The sequence below is a fragment of the Scyliorhinus canicula genome, chromosome 10 (assembly GCF_902713615.1).
Source record: "Scyliorhinus canicula chromosome 10, sScyCan1.1, whole genome shotgun sequence".
Taxonomy (NCBI): Eukaryota; Metazoa; Chordata; class Chondrichthyes; order Carcharhiniformes; family Scyliorhinidae; genus Scyliorhinus; species Scyliorhinus canicula.
In genome coordinates, this window is record NC_052155.1 from 25,326,069 (window position 1) to 25,339,899 (window position 13,831).

The 13,831-nt window shown below is 46.6% G+C and overlaps 1 protein-coding gene across 5 annotated transcripts in view; it reads right to left on the minus strand.

Moving 5' to 3' along the window:
- Window positions 1-13,831, minus strand: part of arhgap28 (Rho GTPase activating protein 28) — a 221,860-nt gene that overhangs the window by 81,792 nt on the left and 126,237 nt on the right. For all 5 annotated transcript variants that reach the window (XM_038808723.1, XM_038808724.1, XM_038808727.1 and 2 more), the window contains one exon: window positions 2,769-2,965. In XM_038808723.1, the coding sequence (XP_038664651.1) occupies window positions 2,769-2,965 (197 nt within the window). The remainder of the gene's footprint in view (window positions 1-2,768; window positions 2,966-13,831) is intronic.

A 13,831-nucleotide genomic window follows, 5' to 3' on the forward strand; every position in this document is an offset into this window, starting at 1 on the left:
AAATTAGTAGGGGTAAATGTTTGTATGGAAAAACTCTTTCAATAAAAATTATTTTAAAAAAAAGAAATAAACAGGCATTTAGTCACCATCCGTATAACTACACAGAATTGGATTTTACTCTTTCGCAGGATGTGGTATCGCTGGCTAGGCCAGCATTTATTGCCCATCCCTAATTGCCCTTCAGAAAGTAGCAGTCCATGTTTGTGTAGGTACACCCACTGTGCTGTTGGGGAGGGAGTTCCAGGATTTTAACCCAGTGACAGCGAAGGAGCGGAGCTATATTTCCAAGTCAGGCTGGTGAGCGACCTGGAGGGAAACTTGCAGGTTGTGGTGTTCCAATGTATCTGCTGCCCTTGTGCTTCTCGGTGGTAGGAATGGGGCATTTGGAAGGTGCTGTCTAAGAATTTACAGCACAGAAACAGGACTATCCAGCCTTCGTCTATACCACTGCTTATGCTCCATGCAAGCCTCCTCTCACCCCTCTGTATCTAAGATTTTCAAAGTATTTGTGAAAGTAACACTTTCCTCTTTTTATATAAATGTGTTTTATTGGGTTTTTGAACAAAGTATATTTACCGTTATGTGCACAGAATAAGATATATATATATGAGAGAGAGAGAGAAGAGAAGGCCACACACAAACACACCAAAAACAAAGTAGTAATCAAAAAGAAATAAAAAATAAAATAAAGTAACTGGTACGGTATTATGCACCAGCTCAACAGCAGCAACTCTCCACAATTGGCAATATTATTTACAACACAAAAGTAGGGATCTGTTTGGGAGTGGGGGAAGATTGGGGAAGTAGATACACATTTGGGTGCCGGAGAAACAATTACAGAGGGCAGTAGTCGAACGGGTCTGGTGTTTGTATTGTCACTTGCTTCTCCCAGACGGATTTCGCTGCCGTTGTCGTCTCGCGCTCACCTCCGCTTTAGCCGTTCGTCCCATCTTTCGCCTGGATTCTCCCTGCTCTCTGTTCCTGTAGATGCCAAGTTTGTTATCGTTTCCCGTGCCCGGAGGCAGATTTCAACCTTTCCGCACCTACCGCCCCAGGAGATACAGGACAAGACAGTGTCCAAAACGGGAATGGAGAAGGGGAAGGTCTCAGAAATTTATAAAGAACTCATAGAATGGGAAGGAACCCCGAAAGGGGAGGTCAAGCGAAAATGGGAAGAAGAGTTGGGGAAGGAATTAGAGGTGGGATTGTGGGAAGATGGCCCGATTAGATTTAATGTGCCCTCATCGTATGCCAGGCTTAGCCTGATACAATTCAAAGTGGTTCACAGGGCAGATATGACCAGCCCGAATGAGCAGGTTCTTTGAAGGGGTGTGGGCACTGTGCGGGAGGGCCCCCAAATCATGTCTTGGGCGTGTCTGAAGCTTAGAGGATTCTGGCAAGGATTTGCCAATGTCATGTCCACGGTATTGAAGGTACGGGTGGAAGATCCGGGATTCCAGGGGGCAAGAGAGGCTGATGTTTTGGCCTTTGCCTCCCTGGTGGCCCATAGACGGATCTCATTGGCGTGGAAGGACTCAGAGCCCCAAAATCGGGGGTATGGGTTAGTGACATGGCCGTGTTTCTCAGGCTCGAGAAGATCAAGTTTGCCCAGAGAGAATCGATGCTGGGGTTTGCCCAGTGGTGGCAGCCGTTTATTGACTTCGTTGGGGAAAACTAAGCTGTCAGTAGATGGGGGGAATAGTTAGTGGGAAAGGGGGACTGGGGAGTTTTGTATATAAGCCACGTTAGCTGGGTTTGGTTGGTGTTATCTGTTCTGTTGTTTTTTTCCCTCTTGAAATTTGTTGTTAAAAATCATACATGCCTTAATAAAATATTTTCCAAAAAAAAAGGAAGTCAGTGGATGGTAACTGGGCAGTGCAACTGGTCCAAATGCTCTTGCTGCTTAGGCAAATTTCATAGCCCTACCACCACATGGAGTTTACAGTACAGAAAAATGCCATTCAGCCTCATTAGAGCGCCCTTCCACCCTGCATCATCCAACCCCAAAATCATTTCCTTTCTCCCTGCTGAGCCTACCTAGCTTCCCTTTAACTGCATTTTGCCGAGTCTGAGATTAGTAAACTCAGCACTGAAGAGAATTTAAAACTGGCATCCTTTGTGGCCTACATTGCCACAGCATGCATCACATTGGAGCAGTGAGTTCATCAGAGAACATAACCGTTGCACTGATACACGTGTAGGTTTATACCACATTTTAGAGCGGTACACGGCCAAGACGAGTGCAAGAACACACACTTTCTAGTCAAAATGACACATTGTAGCCAATGAGCTCGTTCCAGTCATGAGCAATTGCCTCGGTTATAGTGGCAGAAAGTAGGCAAATGGCCTTAAAATACTTAACCTGTAAGTACCAAAAACTGCTTCGTGACAATTGCTGTCACATGGTGCAATTTCGCATTTTAACATATGCAATAGTCAGGAGTCAATTTAGTCCCACCATTTCTATACATTAATAATAAAACAGAGAATGTACAGGAGTAATCTGATACATTGCTCACTCCAATGAATCACTCAGACTTTGCCCCTTGTTAATGATGCTATGCTAATGGGCCTTGGCATTTCATTATTGTAGCACCTTTCTGTCTACACGTCAAACTGTACAGTTTGTAATCCAGTGCTAGTTGCAGTTATATAATGGCCACATACATGGTGTTGAAAGGGGTTTTGCTTTAGAAATCATCAGGCCAGTTTTGTAATGGATTAAACGTCACACCTCACTGGTGACTAGGAGGCTCGCTGTCACTCACCATCTGGTGTCTTGGCTTCCACCAGGTTCTGTTCCTCTTGTCCATGCTGACGGCTCTCCTTAATGCTCCTCACTTCACTCCAAAAGTCCTCCATCGAGGAGCTCTCCACAGATTCCCGCGATATGGATCGGCCAAATACCTGCGGACATTGCAGCTCTCGTGAAACAGATGAGCTCATCCTTCTGAAATGTAGCTTCCTGCAGAGAATAAATGGGCCTTTTAAACAGGAACTTTGACTGCAAACAGCACTGCGGAGAATACCACACAGCTGACACCCCCGCCCACGGGCTGAAAATGAAAATGGTCACATTTACATCCAATTCCTGGATAAACAGGGCAAAAGGTGTCCTTCTTAATTTTGCACAAATATACGTCTTACCTTTTTTGCTTAACTTTACAATTCCCCACACTGCGAGGAGTTTACAGTGTCCTCAGGGGAATTGCAAAAATACTCCCTTGAACCGAGAGAAAATCAAACCAAAACAAATCTGTGCACGAAACCCTGTAACCAACTTGAAGCAGAGGTCCGAGAAGCAGCGTGACTGACCAATCTTTTACCAGTGGAGTGGCGCCCAGCTGGGAAGGTACTTAAAAGGGGAGAATCACAAACTAAACACAAAAGCACAGGAAACTTTGAAAAGGTGCATATATTGAAAAGTATGTTAATTTGCCTTTTACTAAATTTGTGCTGATGCCCACTGAGTTAACAAGAGGGCATGGTCACCTGATATAACGCAGAACTTTCTTCATGAGAAGTCAGAAGATTCAGACCACAGCAGTGGTATTGCTCGACCCATCAGCTATCAGAATCCCATAAGCTTATCTCAACGTTGGGGATTCACCCCAGAGAAAGCCAGTCAATCTCCATTATCCAAGAGCAGAAGCATTATAATGAAGTTCCTGCTCTGTTAACTCAGCCTCCAAGCCCAAAACAAACAAGAGATTAGGAAGAGAGACCTTGTGCATCAGAAGGATGCAAAAACATTTTTTTTCCCCAGAAAAGAGGGGGATACTTGCCTCTTTCAAATCTATCAGAATGGGGCACCCTTTCAGTTCTGCTCCTCCCAGAAGTAACCTCGTACGTACTGACCAAAATGACTTACTGAGGTATTTATAATTTTGGACGGCAACAGCTGAGCCTGCCATTTATATACCCATCAAAATGACTGTGGCAAAAAACTTCACGACGTCTTGTGTCATTGTTTTAATGAAGTGTTTATTGGGTAGTGCATTGATGAGGGAGATGGATATGGACAGCACAGGGTTCGATTAAAGCTGCATATAACAATTTGGGATGTAAAATCATTGGTTGATTCTTAACAGCGACAGAAAATTGAGTGAACGAAGATAAAGCATGAGGTAGACAGCAAGAGCAAACCCCACTAAATAGCAAAACCCACTAAACCCCACAGCAGCACCTGCTGTTATAACTCAGATAGCTAAGTGGTAACGGGCAGAGCTGAGGTCTACTTTTTAAAACACATCACACGTTTTCATGGAGACATGCATAACATAGAATCATAGAATCCCAGGTTTGATTTCTGGCTTCGGTCACTGTCTGTGCCGAGTCTGCATGTTCTCCCCGTGCCTGCGTGGGTTTCCTCCGGGTGCTCTGATTTCCTCCCACAAGTCCAGAAAGACGTGCTTGTTAGGTGAATTGGACATCCTGAATTCTCCCTCTGTGTACCCGATCAGGCGTCTGTGTGGCGACTGGGGGAATTTCACAGTAACTTTATTGCAGTGTTAATGTAAGCCGGCTTGTGACAATAATAAAGATTATTATTATTATCCCCATAACCCCATCTAACCTTTCGACATTAGGGTGTAATTTATCTTGGCCAATCCATCTAACCTGCTCATTTTTGGACTATGGGAAGAAACCGGAGCACCCGGAGGAAACCCACGTAGTCATGGGAAGAATGTGCAGTCTACACAGTCACCCAAAGTCGGAATCGAACCCAGGTTCCTGTCGCTGTGAGGTAGCAGCGCTAACCAGTGCCACCGTGCACGTAATTTGCAAGGCATTTGCATATCATGCAAATCCAATTCAAAGAACATGGGCGGGGTTCTCCGTTCCCGAGAATAATGTTGACACCGGGGCAGAATTTGTGGACTTTCAGAACAGCAAAATTGGCGGTGGACCTGCACTGATTCAGCAACTGTGGAGGGGCTAGCACCGGTGCCACGTGGAACACACTCGGTTCCAATGAAAAATGGAGTGGAATTCGCCGGGTCCGTGATTGACACTCGGGAGGCTGACAAGCTGCAGCTGCATATACACATTACAATCCCCACACACACTCATCCCAGCCAACACGATGGCACTGGTTGTGTGGGAGTGCGCCCATCCCCCTGATGGGTCGGCCGGGGCCAGCAGGCACCTTGGGGGTGGGGGGGGCACCTATATGACCCGTGGCCCTAAGTTCACAGTGGGCTGTCAGTGGTGTGCACAGCTACGTGGCTGCCTTGCCGGGTGCGGCAATGGCTCTCTGTGCCCATCCACCCCAACCCCACAGCCCACCTCCTGGCCACCGCTCCTCTACCCTACCCCCCCCCCCCCCCCCGGCCCTGGCAGAAGCCCCCTGGCAAGCGACACAACTGTCAGCAAACTATAGCGTTGTTGGAAGCTTTCCGTACCCCCTCTCTCTCCCTCAGCAGCCACAATGCCAGTTTTACGATTTTTAAAAGCACAAGTGAACCGCGCCATCAGGAACTTGGCCCACAGGAGGCGGAGAATCGCGGAAGCCCCGGAGAATACCAGGTCAGGCCCGCTAAGGTCATGCAGACGGTGTTTACTGTACGTGCATTCCGGACTGCGTTGACGCCGCTGTCAAGGTGACGGAGAACAGTGTGTTGGTGTCAAATCGGAGCCCGCCCGCGATTTTGGTGTCGAAACCTCTTCTCCGCCCAATCGCGTTTCGCAATTCCAGCGTCAGCCAATGGAGAATCCCACCCCATGCTTTCAACCTGAATGCCCAACACCTAAATGAATGCAATGAGCCTCCACCCTACTCATTAATATACAATTGACACGTGCCATAGGTTTTGTGAGGGAACACGTTAGCTTGGACATTCACTGAGTTAGGTTGACTCAGGAGTCCTTTAAAAACGGCAGTCAGGTGCCGATTCCAGGATTCCCCACCCCATTTCCAGACTGTTCGAATTTCAGGAGTGTCTTTCAAAGGGCGGAGGAATCCGCTTCATTGTGGAGGTGGGCATCTCATACAGATAGTCCTGGTTTTGAAAGAGACATGATTCATGGCTCCTCAGCAGAGTCATGGGGCGGGATTCTCCAACCCACCCCCCCCCCCCCCCCCCCCCCCCCCCGGCCGGGCGGCGGCGTGAATCCCGTCCCTGTCTAATGCTCTGACGCCGGCTGCTGTATTCTCTGGCACCAGTTTTTGGGCGGGGCAGGATCATGCCGCGCCGGTCGGGGGCCGTTGGCAGCAGCCCCCCCCCCCCCAGCAATTCTCCGGGCCCCGACGGGCCGAGTGGCCAGCGGTTTCTGGCCAGTCTCGCCGGCGTGAAATGGACATGGTCCATCACGGCGGGTCCTGGCTTGTAGGCCAGCTACTGAAGTCCTCGGGCAGGGGTGCGGGGCGATCTGGCCCCGGGGGGCCCCCCACGGTGGCCTGGCCCGCAATCGGGGCCCACCAATCTGCGGGAGGGCCTGCACCGTGGCAACACTCCCTTCCCCGCCGGCCTCTGTAGGGCTCCGCCATGGTCAGCATGGAGAAGAACCTTCCTGCGCATGTGCAGGAAACACGCCTGTGGTTCTTCACATACGCCAACTCGCGCCGGTCCTTCCCCGCCGGTTGGCAAGGCGCCAATCGCTCCGGCGCCCGCCTAGCCCCTGGAAGTGCGGAGGATTCCGCAACTTCCGGTTGGCCAGACGCCGGAGTGGTTCACGCCGTTCTTGCCGCCGGTGTCGGGATATCCCACCAATTGCAGGAGAATCCCGCCCATGAAGGGGTCTTTTTAAAAGGCAAGTTTAAAATGCCCCCTTAATGCCTGGTGTGACAAATTACATGACCTTCCACACACATCCTTAGGCCCCATGTCATGTTCTGCTCTCCACCCACATCCTCAGGCCCCCATGCCATGATCGAGTACTTCCCTGCCAATTGGTTCTTGAAAGTGTACAGTGGGTCAATGAACACCACACAGTGCAAAGAGGAATGTGTAAATAAAAGCTGTAAAAAAAAATGTAACCGATTGATCACTTTCTCCTCTCAAAGAAAAGTCTGGTTGGCAAGCTCATTAGGATTGCAATTATTGAGGCCCGAAGTTGCAAAAATCGCAAGCTGCAAAACCTGGAACTTAACTTATGTCAACAATCATTGTGACATTGACTGCGGAGATCGGAGACCTGAGCTGTCATACAAACAATGCTTCCCTTGGAGCACAGGTACTCTGTTATTCTAAGATGCTTGGCCAAGACTGTAGCGGAGATCAGATCAACTGTGACGGACCAAAAGCTAGGAGTTTGATTCTTTAATCGGGATTTCTGTAGCTGTTTTTGATTTCAAGAGGACAAACATGTCCCCTTCAGACACTTCAACATGGGGTAGTTTTGCAAGAATTCCCAATCATTATCCTGTCTACATATGATTTACCTTTCCGGTAGTTCTTTACACATATACACACACATCACTCACTAGGTAGCTAGTCGGTGGTGCTGACAGCACATTATGCAGTCAGTCTGTTCCTCTTGCAGGGGAGCTGCACTCAGTGTAAGGGAGATGCTGCTAGCTGCCTGTATACTGGTTACATACTGAGTACATACAGTTACATACTGGTCACTCACACCACAACATCAATCCTTCACTCTGCTCAATGCGCCATACCCCCATCACCAGTTCTGAGTACTCAGGACTCACACCCAACATCTAAATACTCCAAAGTACTTCCAGAAATTTAACAATTGCACAAGTTAGTTCAAACCTCCGAGTTGGTGTCTGGCCCTTTAAATAACTATAGTGATGGGATCCTCTTGACCATGTGAACATTTGTCAGTGAGTGACAAATGAAGATATTGAATGGACCTGCGTGATCCAATTTTGCAAGCCATGCATCAAATCAGCTGATATGGCAATTTGATGTCACGCTTCTGACGCACACACGGACGGAACGCAACTGACCTTCCAAACACAGGGTGCTGTGTGTACTGTTCTAAATGCAGCCGGAGGCACGGTGCACCCCAATCAAAGGGTGTCCATCCGGCAGGGTACTGACTCCAGCAGTGTTACAGAGCTCACACCCATGGGTCTTAGCTGCCTTGTTTTTGCCCATCTCCGATTTCCTGAACTCTGATGTTCCCAGTGCCCAGCATGCTCTGCAGGGTTGAGGCATCTATTTTTGTGGAACCGCTGTTATAAATAGAAATATTCCCACCAGTTGTTCATTGCAGTAAAGGGTCCGACTGACATAACAGGGTTGCTGGGATCCCTTCCATTGCAAATCACGGTAGCACTCCTGCCCAAACTTGGGAGATGCTCAGAGCTACCTGGAAGGAGCGAGTTTCTACAGGAAGGCATTTGATTAGAGAGCTTAGAAAATACCAAAAGAACAACATATTCTGAAGAGCTCCGAAATCCCCCCAAATGAGTTTTACCTCCTGTCTGCACTGTTCACATTGTTGATACATGCGCTGCCTGTGCCATCTCCATAGATGACAACAGTCTAGGATCCACCTTCAGTATGTATCAATCCTTATGGTGGACACAACAGACAGCTTGGGTCCCACTCCTCCAACCGCTAACCCTACAGCCTTGATCCTCACAGCTAACCATTGACCCCTTACCCCTAACTACACAAGCTTAGTGAGCAGAGACCCCACCCGCCACTCAACACTGCTGCTTGGCATGAAGTTCAAGTGAAGTCCACTTAAGGCGGGGGGGTAAAATTTCCCTCAGTGGTGAGGTCCATCCTTATCTGCCCCTCCCCCGCAGCATCGCCAAATAGTCTGCAGACAGGTTTTGGTTGCTGCTCAGAACTATGCAACAGCCAGTTCGCTATTGGAAGCCCAAATCCCAGGTGGAAATCGGCGACGTGATTTATCTCGTTTTCCTAAATCTGGAGCTGAAAGCTGAGACAGACAAAGAGTGACTGGCAGTGCAAATATTGATTTATTTTGTGACTTCCCTCCCCAAGTCCATCTTCACGCTGGTTAAGAAATGACAAGTGTTAACGGGGAGAAGTGCAATGCTGCTATGTGTTTAAACAATCCCTCAAATTGTGGGAAAAATCTGGTTCTCTTTGATTGTCCATGAACCTTCCTGACATTTATTGGCAGAAGGTGAGAAGTTCACTGATGTGTCAGAAAAAAAATACATTTAAATTTGGACATTAAAGTACATCTATCAGTTTCTTGGCATGAAGAGAAAGTCCCAGTCATTGAAATCTTTTATTTATCTTGACAGTAGTACTGATCCATATATAGATGGCAAAGTCCCACCCTCAACTTCCAACTGAGTATTCAAGCTACATCATAACATCCTTGGCCAGGTCAACAAACCACAGCTTCTATCTTTCACTCCAATAAAACATAGTTCAGCTGGAATATAGAATGGGCAGCCCGTGCGATAGCTCCCATTTTAGACATCGCCCAGAGTTAAAATTATCGCAGGGTGTCAGCCCATTCACAAGTGGCCCACATCACCATAGAAATATCACACTTCATGACCAGCAGATCGCCAAGAGAAATCACCACTTCCATGTTTTCCTGTTGTGAAGGGGTGACATATGAAGTATTCAGGCGTGTCGCAGCCCCCTTCAGCTTGAGAATGCAGACAGTAGAATGCAAGAGTGCTTTGCTGGTGAGGGAATGGGTATCTAGGCAGCTATTCAAGGCACATGGACAGCTGCAAGTTTTAACACGCCAGCACCTCCCCCCCCCCCCCCCCCCCCCTCCCCACCACACCTTCAAAGTATCCCATTCACCATTGACAACCCTGCCTAATGGTCAAACAAGCGAACACATTCAGTCTGCAGCCCTTGACAGATTTAACACTCATGGCCTGCCATGCCGGCCAGTCATGTCTCCTTTTGACTTCTAGTGATTTAAAAATAGAACAATGACTTCAGTTAGGGTAAAAGAGCATCAAATTGGTATCTGTATCTCCAGGCGAGGGAGTTAATAAACATCGACCCTGGTTTCCTCCCCTGATTGTGATCCAATGACCTCTTTGAACAAGCCGAGGGAAGATCATTGCAGTCAAACAGTCTGCTCAGCTAACTCCAACCGCCTTGGCTCCTACTTGAAGGTGAAGGGCCAAAAGTGATGTGCCAGAAAGGCACCTCTGGTCTCCACATGACTCACTGTCCTCAGAAAAGCAAGGTATCCATTAAAAAGACAAAAATAAAATCCAGATACACTGCTCCGTGACATTGCTATATGGTGCGTAGCTGAATGGAGAGATAAATGCTTCAAAACTCCATGAGCGTGAAATTATACTTTGAATTTTGGCAGACGGATGCTTACAACATTGGTGCGGAATTCTTCCACCCATAATTGATGGAGGAACCTGGTTTGCGCTTCAGTTAAATTGTAACCTGAGGAATTTTGACATCTTAAGTTAATCTTTGCACAGGGTAATTTGACGGCCAATTTAATTTTTTGATTCTCTGACAACAACCAGGAATGAGAGGTTGGGTAGAAATTACAGCAGAGCAGTAGGCCACTCAGCCCACCAGGCTGCTACTAGACCCGCATGAATCTCCACCAACCCCATCAGATTAGCCCTTTGTCCCTTTCCACCTAATGTGCTTATCAAGCTTCTAGCAGCTTTAGATTTCACTCAAAATGACAGGATCAGGGGCAGCACGGTGGCACAGTGGTTAGCACTGCTGCCGCACGGCACCGAGGTCCCAGGTTCGATCCCGGCTCTGGGTCACTGTCCGTGTGGAGTTTGCACCTTCTCCCCATGTTTGCATGGGTTTCGCCCCCACAACCCAAAGGTGTGCAGTGCAGGTGGATTGTCCACGCTAAATTTCCCCTTAATTGGAAAAAATGTATAGGGCACTCTAAATTTATTTTTAAAAAGAAAACAAATGACAGGATCAGGAACAGAAATGAACTACACCACACAGCGTTAGCATGTCACTTACACTGTTGATTCTCTTAACAGCAAGTTCCCAATCTCCATCCTCCCTATCTTTCAAAATTTATTGGTCCTTGAAGGCCAAGTTTGACATGACCTGACCACTGCTGCTTGATTTGCCTTGTCCGTCCCCTCACTTCACATAGCAGAGCGAGATGAGTCTGCGAGGAGAGGAGAGGAGAGAGGAGAGAGGACCGCCTGAACTGGGATCCATTTGCTCCATGTAAGCAGAGGCAGTGTGTACTTTAAACGCTTGCGAATGGAGATTCAGGCCAGTATTTATTGTGGCTGTGGGAGAGCGGAGTCAGCTCACTCCTGTGGGTCAACCATGTTGTTTTCATACAACTGGCCTGCAAAATCTCTTGACCAACAGGCCGTGACAAACGTGGAAACAGACGTGGGAAACATTGCTGAAAATGTACAAATAACTAAGCTGTGCCCCAATGCAAATGGAGCCGGAACACGAGAAAACGGATTCTTCTTGAAGTTTTGTAACACAAAGTGGCCAAGAGAAAGCTCCTTCTTTACACCGTACTGCCAATTCTACTCTCATCTCTCCTTCAGCAAAGCCAAAGGGCTGGATTCCCCGTTTCCGAGTGCCGACGCCAACTGGAGGAACCGCGGTGTTTCACAACAGGAAGATCGGCGTAAAGCCCTCATCGAATCCGGTACCGGTGGCGGGCTAGCACCGGTGCTGCGTGAAACACATGTGGAACAAGCGGAAAATGATCAGAGAATTTGAACCCATGCCACCCATAGTCCAGTGACATTACCCCCATATACTATCTAGTTCTTGGACAATGGAAATAGTAGTTTATTTTTTTTTAAAATATGACATGAAAACATGGTTATTAAAGTGTTGAAAAAGAGGTTATCTGTGCCATTAAAATGGTGTTACCTATCGTATTATCCGAGTTGTTTACAGTGTATCTGTTGAAGGACAAGTTTGCCATTCAGTACTGGTGGCCTTTCGACATGGTAGAGCTGTTCTCTTGCCTGCAGCATTGATATAAATCAAGATCAAATGAACAAACGGGACCACATTGCTCCCTTCAGCCACAATTATTTTGGACCATTATTTCCACATCACAGCAACGGGATCAAAGTCAAACTGGAAAATGTGTCATTTGACTTTTGCATTGAAACTAGCAGAAATCTAACTGTAACAAGGAAGCACTGAAACAAGCACAAATCTAATTGTAACAAGGATGAATTAAAGCTAGCAGAAATTGAATTGTAATAAGGAAGCATTGAAACAAGCACAAATCTAATTGTAACAAGGAAGAATTAAAGCTAGCAGAAATCGAATTGTAATAAGGAAGTATTGAAGTTAGCAGAAATGTAATTGCAACAAGTATTGAAACAAGCACAAATCTAATTGTAACAAGGAGGAATTGAAGCGAGCAGAAATCCAACTGTAACAAGGAAGTATTGAAATAAGCACAAATCTAATTGTAACAAGGAAGTATTGAAACAAGCACAAATCTAATTGTAGCAAGAATTGAAGCTAGCACAAATCTAATTAATATCAATGTTTATTGTCACAAGTAGGCTTACATTAACACTGGAATGAAGTTACTGTGAAAATCCCCTAGTCGCCACATTCCGGCACCTGTTTGGGTATACAGAGAGAGAACAGAATTCTCAGCTGGTACAGGAATTGAACCCGCGCTGCTGGCCTTGTTCTACATCACAAACCAGCTGTCTAGCCCACTGAGCTAAACCAGACCCTCAATTGGAACAAGTATTGAAACTAGCAGAAATCTAATTGTAACAAGTATTGAAGCTCGCACAAATCTAATTGTAAAAAGGAAGACCCAAGGCTAGCAGAAATGTAATTGAAACAAGGAAATATTGAAGCTCACACAAATCTAATTGTAACAAGGAAGCATGGAGTCATAAGGTACTTGCAACTTGATAACAGGAATCTGTTTTTCATCCTGCCTGTCTCATGTTATCCAGCAACCTAAATGGCTGTTTAGAGGAAATTCTATCTAAACAGACATTCTTAGAATGTGAGTTACCATATGACAAAAGAGACCAAAGTGATGTTGTGTTTAGTGACAGCCAATTACAAACTTTTTTTGCCTCTGGAGAGAAGGAAGGGGGATAAAGGGAAGTCAGAATAAAAATGAAATCAAAATCCAGAGATCCTTCCTCACTGGGAAATTATTTTAATTGGATAACAGTGAGGGTACAATCGGGTGTTCCCTGTAGTTTGGTTGAACAGCACACACACACAACCTATTCATGACTGAAGTTACAAAAGATGATTACCACAGGCACCCAGCAAGATTCAGGGTCTTCAGGAGGGAAAGGGAGAATATTACAAAAAAGGAAAGACTTGCATTGATAACACTTTCCATGACCTCAGTGCAATTTCGAACTGCTTTACAGCCATTAAGTTCCTTTGAAGGCTAGTTACTGGTAAAACATGGAAAATACACAGCAATCTCCCAAAACGTTTTTGTAACGTTAATATATATGAGTCGGGACAACTCGGAAACTGCTTCTTTGAAATAGTGGCCAGCGGGTCCTTTGCAACCACCTGGAAAGGTAGCTAGGGCCTCGGTGTCACATCTTGTCCAAACGATGGGCATTTCATCTAAAAACAAACTGCAGCTACACCCGTACACATGGTTCTAGGCCATAGATACAGCAACTGTACACACAGCAACTAAAATCTTAGCAGTACTATCGAGTGGAGCTCTGTGGATATAAACTCAACTCGGGCATTGGTACAAAAGGGTATCAGGCTGTCTGCCTGTTATACGCGGTATTCGGCATTTCCATTGTAATCACAGGTTAAATAGCAGGGGCAGTGCAAAACAAGCAGTCAATCCAATACTGCTGAAACAAACACAGGTACAGTTTACATCATACTTACCACTGCTAACCATGACGAACAGGCAACCATATTTCAGAAGGGCTTGTTCCTGAGTGGAATCAAGCATGCCTGAA